This window comes from Dicentrarchus labrax, unplaced genomic scaffold (assembly GCF_905237075.1).
Source record: "Dicentrarchus labrax unplaced genomic scaffold, dlabrax2021, whole genome shotgun sequence".
Taxonomy (NCBI): Eukaryota; Metazoa; Chordata; class Actinopteri; family Moronidae; genus Dicentrarchus; species Dicentrarchus labrax.
Window position 1 is genome coordinate 20,395,038 of NW_026136720.1, and position 12,076 is coordinate 20,407,113.

At 40.7% G+C, this 12,076-nt stretch overlaps 1 protein-coding gene across 1 annotated transcript in view; it reads left to right on the forward strand.

Annotated features, from left to right (window-relative positions):
- The first annotated feature begins 129 nt into the window (after positions 1–129).
- The window catches only part of cspg4 (chondroitin sulfate proteoglycan 4), a 65,189-nt gene continuing 53,242 nt past the window's right edge, over positions 130–12,076 (forward strand). Inside the window, exon 1 of the mRNA XM_051381447.1 lies at positions 130–266. Within this exon, the coding sequence (XP_051237407.1) occupies positions 191–266 (76 nt within the window). The 5' untranslated portion in view covers positions 130–190. The remainder of the gene's footprint in view (positions 267–12,076) is intronic.

Here is a 12,076-nt window from a genome sequence, read left to right on the forward strand (position 1 = left end):
TTTGTGTGTCTGTGTTGCGCTGAAGAAGGGGGTTGAAAGAGGGCGTCCCTCTCATGGTCCCTCCCCAGCCCTGCCCCTTCACTAAGAGGAGTGTCCTGTAGCAGGTCCCAAAACTGGAAACTCATTCAGTCGCTTCTGAATGGAGTGTCTTTAACGTGAGAGTGGAGGACTTAACTTTCAGCACGTAAATATGAGAGCCCTACATTTGGTCCTGGTTGGTGGCTTCTTGACCCTGCTGTTCTGCCTCCCCAGTCCCGGCCATGGAGGTAAGTGCCATTGCAAATCACTCTGTTAGTGTCCTGTTCCCTTCTTCTGCTTGCCCCCATGTCAGAGATGCACAGGAGGAAATTAGATCACTGTCCCTGTCTGAGGGTTCCCCAAATGCATAATTCAAAGCATGACAAGCTGATGAGTTAAGGCCTCTTAAACTTAAACTAAACAAATGTAAACTTTAATCTGTGGGAATATTGCACTGAGAAAAATGTTTATAAGTGAATAAGGTCTTTTTTATTTTATTTTATTTTACTTTTTTGTTATCCACTCTCACAGTCTTCATGCCATTCATTGCTCACCAGTGAAACCTTCCTTTTCTTGGATGAAACTCAATACACGAGGAGAGAGATGTTGCAAAGGGCTGACCCTGGTCCAAGGTCTGAGACGATGTCTGTCGATTTCTCATTTAATAGAGTTTTTCTTTTCTTTGCCTTTTAGTCTGTGCTGGCTGAGTGTGTGAGTGCATTTACCTTGAGAATGTTTGCATTGAAAGCATGTTGCCAAAAGGCAGGGGGTAGTAAATCTGAAGCCCTCTGGTGTTAAGGGGTGAGCTGAGGTCCCTCTGCCGGCAGCAATGAATGGTTCTTTCAGAGGGATGTGCACAGTGGCAGGCAGAGCTGCTCCTTATCCACCCCGATAGGAGAGATGAAAGTGAGAGAAGAAGGAGGACTGGTAAGGGAGTGAGAGAGGCAGTGTGTGTGTTGGGGAGGGGGATGCTGGCAGGCCAAGGCCCACACAATGGCTCCATGGTTCATGAGTAAAGTCTACTACAGATGTACCTTTCTCAACGTGATATGAGGCAGCCGTTTTTCAACGTATTCCTCCCGTGTGTCAGTGCAGTTAGTGTGGTACGTACAGTGTTTGGGTGAGGCAAATCTGGTATGCGAATGCGAAGTTGAAATAGTTTCGTCAAGCAGCTTAACCAACTCACCTCAGCGCAAAATTGTACATATGGTGAGTTGGCAGGATCAGCCTTGGACTTAGAACAGCTGTTGAGCCCATTGTCTTCCACCGGCTGTCAGATCTTCAAACTCTCACTGCAAATTCCACTCCAATTAAGTTCGGGCAAACCTCTCCATGAGTGTCTCATTGGCAGCTAAAGTGAAAAAGTGTCTCTTGATCTGAACGGAGGAGTATCGCTTTATTTCGGTGGCACAGAATCAAAGCTCAGCTGGAGAGCTGGATTCAGTTCTTCTGCACTGTGATCTGTGCACCACAAGCATGAAAAGAGTCATTTGCCCTTCTGTTTGCTCATTTATAGATAAACCCCACTGACTGGCATGACGGTGACACCTCCGCAGAAGAATTAGCTGAACACTGAGCAAACAGTGACTGCTGAATGTGGTCACATTGCATTTACTGACAATTTACAGAAACCCTTTTCATAACAGAGTGCAGATACACATACAGTGGTAAGTTAGCATTATAGTTTGTGCTGACTGGTTAAATTGTGTGGTAGATGTGATTTTCTGCAAACCAAATGTTCATCTAATCAAAATTATGTCAGAATAAAACAGGAAAACTGTATGAAGGAAGAATTTCACCTCATCTAAACATCTGCTGGCAGAATCCTCGCTGCTCACCCACTGACCCTGGAGAACTAAATGCTAATGTTGACCAGATGTACAGAGTCACTGATTAGATTTTAGCCCCTCTTCTCCACAAAATTCCTGCCACAAGCTGTCAGGGGACTCCTCCACCAACCACCTAGAAGGCTTACAGGAGGTTTCATTTCTTCCCTGTGTTTACAACTTCAAATATCATAGGCCATGCACCACATGAAATCCAGATGCCTGGTCATACGTCAAGTCATTGGCACCTTTCTATACAGAAGCAATGTGCAATGCTTCTCCAAGGGTTGAGGTGGTCTGCATCTATTTTTACTATATTTCTCTACCTTCAGGAATGTGTTGCTCTGCAGCAGAACGTGAATTGATGATGAACACAGAACAGTGAACCTTTCCCTATAATGACATTTTCCATGAGTTTCTTCAGTGGTGCAACCTACCACTTTCCCATATTCTTGTGCCATTTTGTTCCTTCCGCCCACATAGCAGCCTCAGGAACAATTAAGATGCAGTGTGAGCATAAGCAGTAGCTCACTAAATCAATTCTATAATCTCCTCTTCACGTAGAATATATGAAGAAAATGCAAGAAAGCTAAGATATGAGATTAAGTGTTTCACGATCAATATATAATAGCATTCATGGTCGAGGTTGTTTAGCCTTCTGGTGATGTCATGGCCCTCAATTCAACATTGCACCTATGATTGATAACACCCTCTTTCACCTACCCAAGCTCACTAAATACCTGCCAACCCCTTTAGACCCTGTATATCAGTAAATATCATATCACCATAGAATTTAAAAGGGACACATCTTTTTTGACATTGGAAGCAGAGGACCAGCAGGGTTATGTATTCAGCAGCCATGTGACAGTGCTTTTTTTCTCAAATCAAAGGATGCTCACTTTATCACGGCTCTATCTGAAATTAGACATGACGTGTTCCTGTTCAGAGTCTTTAAAATAAATCATCTGCAGTTCTGTATCTCTTCAGTAGGCAGAAAGGCTGCTCTTTTACTACCACATTACCAAGGTTTTGGAAAAATTTACCAGGGTAGTTTTCAAACCATAAATTGCTCTGCAGTGCTTACGTGTTGTTTGGTTGACCTGGTAGTGGAGGTTGTTTTTCCTATTTTGCTGTCTGTTGATAGGCACACAAAGTAATAGTCACACAAAGTTTGGTGTTGTTTGAAAGTTATGTGCACCAGAGGAAGCCACATCCATCGCCACTCCCTTGTGTTGGCCAAACAGTGTGAAAAGTTAAGGACTTCTCTCTTGCCCCATTACCAACCTTTCTACAAAGTATTCTGTTTGTTGTCTTTTGTTTTATCTTTCTTGCTTTCTGAAAATCAATTAAAAAAATATTGGCATTTTCTACAGTACAATAACCTGACGGATGAACAGGGACAAACAGATGAAATGGGGAAGAAAAAAAAGCTTTGTTGGCAAAGCTAATGATGATCTGTGTCAAATATTACCAATATGTATGATGTGAAAAAGCTACTACATCGATGTTATTACCACCTACTTAATTGCGGATGCTTGTCTTAAATTGCTCAAATAACATATAATAAGACACCTTTTATTACAAACATTGTCTTATGGTTTATGCACATTTGTGAGTGTTTTAGCAAAGTCTTGCTCCTGAATATGTTTGCATTTTCAATTTAAAAGTTTAACGAGGGGATTTGCATCCCAAGACTGCACATGAGCCTGATATCTCCCCTAGAGTATAATGTCTCTATGGTAACAAGAAAAAATAAATATGAAATTTGCCTGTGCTTTGTGAAGTGTCTGTATACAAGGCCCCCATGTGTTCCTTGAGAGTTGGCAGGGAGAATGGTGTGACTACAAGTGTCTGCACAGGAGATTAATACATCCAATATTTGCATTGGGAAATTGATGAGATTAGTGTTCTGCTGGTTGCATTGGTCCCACAGACACATTTTGTGACCCTCCCCTCACCTCTTAGTTTAAACACAACGCAATGTTAGGACAGAATAGAAATGGGGCATTTGGAGCAAAATCCAAACAAGAAAATCAGAGTGTTTATAAATGCGGAGCAGAATGCACAGTCCCTTGCCTGCGTTCTCTCTATGGAAATACCTCCGCATGTGACTGAAGAACTGAATGTCCAAAAAGTGGTCACTTCAAATGCCAGACAAGTGAGTTGTTCTATTTAGTTATATTGTTGTGTTTGTATTATTTTTCCAACCACTTCAATGTACACACCACAAAATTATAAGCTGTAATCTGTAATTAAATACAGTACTACACATTCAGTGGTTGAAAAGGAGCAGAAAGAACAATCTTGTCAGAATAATGTTAGTAGACTTGCACGAAATATACGCAAATGTAATTGGCTATTTACTATATTTTTAAAAAGAATACATTCTTGAGGTTGCTCTGCAATAGAACAAGTGCATTTCTTCTAAGTGCAGTACAGGAGCTTTCTTGTACTTTGGAAGACATTATAACCCTCATAACATCTCTGAGCATGGGAGACAATATTGATAACGTTTCTAATATGATATAACCTCCCTCACTTCTGCCTGCCTGATGTTTTATCCGGCACTTTCAGAGAGAAAGTTTCAGTGAGTCATGGTTTATTAACTATTTTTTTTTGGAACTATGGCCCAAGGCAAACATCATTGCAAGAATCCAAAGTTAGCTGTGTAGGCAACCTGCCTCACCCTGCTCCTTTCCTTTCTATAACTTCATCTTGTTACCACAGGTAGAATTTTATATCTGACCTGTAGCAACGGGGTGGGCAGCATGTCTGGCCAGTGATTACAGTGTCGGTCCCATAATGGAAATGTTAGAGGCTTGACTCCTGTAACAGCAATAACTCCTGTCAAGGTGTCCTTGAGCAAGACACTGGGCAACTGCTGCTCATTCACAATTAGCTGCTGTAGTCAGATGTCAACTAAAAGCAAGCAGGAAATGTAGAAAGCAAAGAGTACCTTAGAAAAGCGAGATTGGGAGATCATTTTATCATTTATTTCACTGAACTACAGTTGTTTAAAGGATAATACCAGTTTATTACAAAGTGGGTCTTATTTTCATGCCCAACAAGGCAAGAAAAGTCTAACACCCAGACAGGGATAAATAAAACAACATTTTAGCCGGATTATCTCTAAACCACTTTATTTGGAGGTAAAACTGAAAGTGCACAAAGAAATGATTACAGTGAGAATGGCAGATCAAAGTTATACCGGTGAAATACTTTTGTAAACTGTGATGGATGTTTACAATCAACGGTTTGGGTATTAATTTCACTCTTCATCTTAGGTTTCTCTTCCAAAAACACTGGCTAACCTCAGGGCAAGAAATGGAGTCCCAAAGTTTTCCAGCTTCAATGTGTGGTTATTACTTTTTAGTAGCTTGATAGTTTGGTAAACCAGATGCACCTCTAAAACACAATACAATAGGTACGTATTTCAGAGGCCCCCCTGCCTTGTAGAAGAAGTCCTAAATTAGAATCCAGTTTTACACCTTTATTGTTTAAGTTTGGATTCAGTTCGTTTTGTGCTTTCTTTAATCCCCACACACTAATTGCTACACTAATGCTTAATTCTCAAAACTATGCTGGCCGACAAATGCAAAAAAGAACACAAACAATCAAGAGCCAGTGGCTCATTCTGAGGTAACAAAGACATATATTATCCTATATTCAGGAGATTATACTAATGCTATGCATATTATATTCCATTTCTGCCAATAGATACTCTGCAATGTTACACACTGGACCTTTAAAGCAGGAAAAATGGGATAAAGCTATCAAGTTCTCCTTCACAGGACTCCAGATGTGTCAGATGTAAAACCCTTCCAAAATAACAGAGAAATACTGAATGTTTCACTGGCATTGTTGTCACACTTAAAGCAGAGGACGCAGTGACTTCAAAAGCCCATATCATGGCTCAGTTTATTCTCACTGTGATGCAAGAACACTGAAGAAAAAAAACATGTCCCTCGCCTTGAGGACTCTATACTCTCCTGGCAGATGATCTTTCCCACATTGCTGTCTTTGAGGTTGCTGGCTGTCAACGGCAGGCTGCTCGGATTATATTTTAGGGCCATGATCTGCTTAGAGCAGGCAGACAGCCCACACACAGACCTCATTTAGCCCTGGGTGTGTACACAAAAGAGTTTCTGTACATAAACACAGGGCCAGATTCTGTCCCTAGGTGGAAGGTCAAAGGCCATCTCATGGTGTGCTCGCGTGTTGTTTTAACCTCTTCCACGTCAATCAGATACGTCAGTGTAAGGGGGTTTTGCCGGACATTAGTGACGGTTGGTCTACATACCCAGATTTCAGGTCTGTAAGTGGCAATTTGGGATTTCAAATTGTTGTTAAACTGTAATTACCTTGTCGCCATGCAATTTTAGACAATTCTAAGGACAAAGTCCAGCAGTAGTAGCAGCAGTAGCGTGGGGTAAGAGCTGTGGGTGAAGGAGGAAAATAGTCTTTACTCCAGAGGACTGCACAATAAACAAGAAAAGTGCAATGCCTTGCTGAGGGGCACTCCAACATTTGCCATTTATCATTCTCTTTAAATTTGTTAGAGATTTACGGCTACAGGACTGGTTCCAGTCAGTTCTTAAATGCTAACTTTAGCATGCCAGAATACTGACAGTGGCAATGCTAACGTGCATATGTTTAGCCGGTATGATGTTTACCATGTTCACCATCTGACATGTTAGCATTCTAACATTTGCTAGAAAGAACTAAATATATAGTACAGCTGAGGCTGATGGGAATGTTATTTTGCAGGTATTGTGTTCATAAAGGGAGAAATAACCTTTTTGACTTTTGGAGTGTTTGCGCTGTAGGTAAAGTGATGGGATCACCAAAGTCATCAGGATACAACCTTTTGGGGAACATGAATGTTCGTCCATCCAAAAGTTGTTGAGAGATACTTCAGTCTGGACCAAAGTAGTGGACAAACAACATAGACAAATGTGGACACAGCAAAAGTGTTTGGGACAAAGTCATTAAATTTGTGTCCTGGCCAAAAGCTTGACATATATTTGGAAATATGGAATGGTAGATAAGATTTGATTCATGATATTTTGGAGGCTACTTGGACTTTAAAGCAGCAGGCAACAGGATATGGGTAGAAATTAGATTCATGTTTATTACTGAACATAATAAAGAGTAAACACTGTAAAGTACTAGAAAGAAATAATAACACAAACCAATAGCCCAGGAAAAATCAAAAAGACAGATACTATATACCTAGATACACTACACTGATAAAGTCATACACCATGAGACCACAATAGGGCCACGACCTGAAGTGGAACATTTAAACTCAAAGTGTGTGTTATGACCCTGAGACAGACAGGCTTATATTCTTCCCCCACTGCAGCACTGAACTCTGCATGTTTATTTTTGATAAGAGCTGTTGGGGAGTTTAGTGCCCAAAATGAAAACTCCAGAGAAAATTCTCATCATCACAAAACTGCCAAGTTTTCAATAAGCAGGAATTATGCATGACCAGATGTCTCGATACGAGTGCCCTCTATGGGTTTTCCCCTTTTTCCTTTTTTTTAAGAGAATAGTCTCTTTTATCATTTTTGGTTGAATAAAGAGAAACCAATTCTATTATGGCTGCAATTGTTTCTCTTATCCATTGGAAATAAATTGAAAGTAAAAAGGAATGACAAAATGTCTTCTTTCCCCAAAGGGGGGAATTGATGGAATTACTCAGTTTACCTCCCAAGATCAGTTCTCTAGATCTTCCTTTCTTGTTTATCACAAATGTTATCAACTGGTAATATCATCAAATATTGTAATCTTACATCATCATATTTTATAAAGGAATGTAAAAATCAAATGTAGGTACAATGCTTGCTTTGTTAAACACCCTGCATCGAATGTAACTCACATGCCCTGATCAGTGGAATCAGACTGTCATGGCCAATGGGGTTTAAAAAAAAGCCAGCCAAAGCACTGGAAAAGCATTGTGAATCATGGGAAATGTTTCCAGTGTTTGGCTGATTCATCTGAGACGTGTTAGGAGAAGTCTGAGGTTTCCACTCCAACATCTGGAGTTGGCTTGGTCAGTTAGTAACAAGCCAAAGCTGGAGGCTTTAATCAAATCGTCCCCCCGCTTCTCTTACCTAATATAGACAAAACAATTGTGGTGAAAGAATGCAAGTGTGCCGCAATTAGCCAACTTTTAAAGAATGCTCAGTGTTAGATCTGAAGTACTTCTTGAAACAGGGACTGGGAGATCCGTTTGTTATCAGATGTGTTTTGTTTTCTCTTTCAACCATCCTCCAACTCATGGGGACTTGGACCCTTTTAGCAAGTAATATATACAGTCAGCCACACACAGTGACTCAAATACATCAAATTAAAAAAAAAGTAAAACTGTAAAACGTCTCTAACATTCATTTGTTGTATGTTGCATTTCACATTGAGCAACATAGCACTACCCTATAGAGACATAAGTCTGCTCTTTTTATAAGTCCAGCAGGGACAGTAGCTCGCACATGAATATGACTCACTATTTTAAATATAGAGAAACCCACTGTGAGTGTGGGGACTCCCTCCAGCCCAGAGGGTGTATGACTCATAAGCACAGGACCACAGTGGTTAATCATGAGACATCAGACTCCAAACTAATAGTTTTTTTGTGCTTTAAATTAGTTCTCGACTCTGAGATGTTATTAGCCTTTGCTCCAAGACTTGGGGATTGAGCTTTAGCCGCAAGGTGTTATGATTTGTTATCAAATATTTCTACTTGGTGCATTTGGTCACAGACAATGTTTTGACAGTCTAACAAAGTTTAGAGTTTCTGGCAAACACCTAATGGATAACTTCATCAAGAGTGTGACTTAATTCTCTTTATCTTCCATGAGGATGATTTCAACACCCCTTTCTCATCCAAATAGCTAGTTTCTTCCTCTATCATTCCCACAAAATGGCAGCGAGAGGCTGCTGTTAGGAGGGCCACTTTTCACAGAATGCTGACATAAAGGCAGATCAGCGCCAGCTCCCGTCCTGTTGAAAATCTTCATCAGCACCGCCGAGGGACCATGAAGTGTTCTGAGTAATTTGACGCCAGACGGCCTCATTACAGGCTGGGTTCAGACAGAATCAAGGGGGCTGGGGAAAGAACCAGGCCTGGGATCGGCCAGATGACAGTCTGGAATAGCTTGCACCAGATAAATATAGCTAGACGGCAGAACCAACAAAAGAGCATGTTGCTTCACATGAGGTTGACGAAAGCTTGAAGAGGGAGGAAAGGGGATCCGGGGTGGGGATTTTGTGTGTGTGTGTTTGCGAGGGCGTGTATTCTGTATGTGCTGTGGTTCACACAGACCCCAGTGTTAGGAGACCAGAGCACATATCGTCATTGCGCTGGTTATGAAGGCTTAAAATAACCAGAGGAAATGATGTGTCCCATGAAGTTTAGTTTGACTGTAAGGCCGCCTGCAGTAGCATGAAGCAGGGAACAGCTGCACTGAAGCACACGTCAGTGATTTTTTGCCAAGCCAGACAACCGAACTTCTTGTGCAATCATGTGTTGAATCTTTTACACAGTTGTGGCAAAACAGATGATAAAAACTTCAGCATAGTTTCATAACATATTGTGAACTGAGCACAATTATGTCTTGTGGGCATCAATTACATCCTATATCTGGTCAATCACACCCTATATCCGGTATATCTGGCACATAATCCTGATGTTAAATGTCCCATTTTCGCCTTTGCATTTACACCTGGTATTTTTAATAGGTGCCATTGTCGTCACTGATCGGATTTCTGTCCTCCAGAACAAAACCTGCCTGAGTTATTCGAGTGGCGGCAAGTGTCAAGTGTCGCTGCAGACGCAGCTGAGAGGCGATAAGTCCGCTGCTAATAACAGTCCTTGCCGTTTCATCCGTTGTCACACACTTCCGTTGTGTTGTGGTCTTTGTAATTTGCTGATACGTCTCGGCCACCATACTGAAGCACTCCCCACTATTGTATTTGTGAAGCCAAGTGAAGGATGTCCGATGCAGAAAAGCAATACATTTTCAAAATAAAATAGCTAAAATCAAATATCTGTATCAATTATGTGTACGGATTCCATCACATACTGCAGATTGTATTTAGATCTACCTCAGATCCACACACAGTGCAAGCCAGACTACCTCCAGATTGGGTCAGGTAGATCTGATCACATTCCGATAATGACACATTTACACCTTTCATTAACGTGTTTTTCCTTATCTGGGTAACATGTCCAGATACAGATCGCATTTTAATAGGTGTAAATGGGGGGTTCAGTGGAAGTAAGTGATCGTCTTTTTCACCTGCACATATAGTGCATAGGACAAAATACATTTCAATACCAACTCTTTTATAGACTTACTTCCTTAATTTGAAAGTAAGAATACCCATGTTTTCCTACTTTGTGATATTTACCATTTCTGGTTTTAGAGAATGGACATATTGATGTTTTCAGCCTTTCTTGGCTTTAAATAGCCTCTATGGAACCTGTTTGCATTGATTTCAAACAACAGTTGTATACAATAAATGTCAGTCAAATACTAGCATTCATCCTGGAGGAGATAAGATGCGCTGAAACATTGATCCACAGAAATTACAATAAATAAACCAATTTCCCATTGCCTCATCATCACACCTGAAGTATGAAGGAGACTAGTTTAGTCTTCCTTAGGCTGAAAAAAACACGTCTTTCACTTTTCTTGCCTTGCCTCTGAGCACATATTTGCATTTCCAGACATTCTTCACATTTCATGAAATTTGGGGAGACCAAGCTCAAAAATGATTACATGCTTGATTAAACAAACAGAGAAAGTAAACATACTTTTTAAAGCTACTCTGTCTTGTGGAAGAGAACAAAGATTGTGAGGATTGAAAAAAATAATCAGAATCTCTGAGCAACTGACAACAGCAGCTGAAAGCACTGAAGTCAACAAATGATCGGCCAAACCATAGAAAATGCAGATGACAGGAGAGATGAGTGCGCACCAAGAACAACTAGTATTTTTGTGGCCAACTATGCAATCTGCTGTGCCAGACTGGGCCATGAGAATAGGCCCCTGCGGAATTCAAAGATACAGAATAGAGAAGCTGACCATGTGTGACCCCGGAGCATCCTGTCACTTCACAGCCAAAAATGCATTCCCAGGCTTCTCTTCATGACAAATCTCGATTGTATAAGTAACCACAGAGGAGACACTCTAGATCTTTAAAACATTGTTGAGTTCAGTTTAGATTTGGTGGCCTCAATTGCGATGCACTTTGATTCATTTTGGTTTTATGGTCCTGAAGAGGAGAGTTGAGTAGAGTAGATTTAAACTCCATCAAGACATTGCTATAACAAGAAAGCTTCCACTTCTTCCTTTAAAGCAAACTAATGATACACATGACCTGTTAAGGTATTTCAGTCTAACAATGCAAGCAATGTGGTCCAATCCTTGTTTAATAACTTCTGAAGGCTATTTCGCTAATTTGCAGTGTGAGAGAGCATTTTGCTACACATAAAGGTTCCAATAACCAGTGGATGGCAATTAGCTTAAGGCCAGCCTAAGGGGGAAAGAATTGAACCCACTCTTTCTGGCTGCCTGATTCTCTAATGCATATTAATTAATTAGAAAAAATGAGCCCCTTATGTTTATTTGCCCCTTTCCATTAAATGCATCAACAAATGTTGCAGATGTATGGAAAGGAAATTGATCAAGTAAAAACATAGTGTGTTATGTAATTAGATGGCAGCCAATGTTGACTGAGGGAAAAGTCTTTGTAGCGTTTTCCTGAATTTCTGAAGTCCTGAATTTTTTCAAATGGTTTAGATCCTTGAGGTGTTGAACCAACACTTTTTCACCTCTGTGAGAGTCCATATATGCATAATATTAAGAACATCGGCTCTTTCCACATCAGCAGGTAAACAGCTGAAAGCTATGATTCTTTATTGACTTGACTAATTAGCCTGAGTTCAGTCTCAAATGGGAGATGTAGGTTAAGAGGAGGAGACACTTTTAATCAGGTTTAAGTTATGAGTCAAATGAGAGATCAGGGATGGGGAAACAGGAGGGTGGGTCTAAAGCTTTACACACAGAGGCTTCTACTCTACTTTAGCAGACAGTAAAAGAGAGGTCAGCAGTATCTGATCCCTGGAAAGTCTGGCCCAAACTTTAAAATAGGAATATCTTTCCATGATTATATTTAGGGATGTCCCAGTTGGGTGTTTTTAGCCCCCGATCAGATCCGAGTCA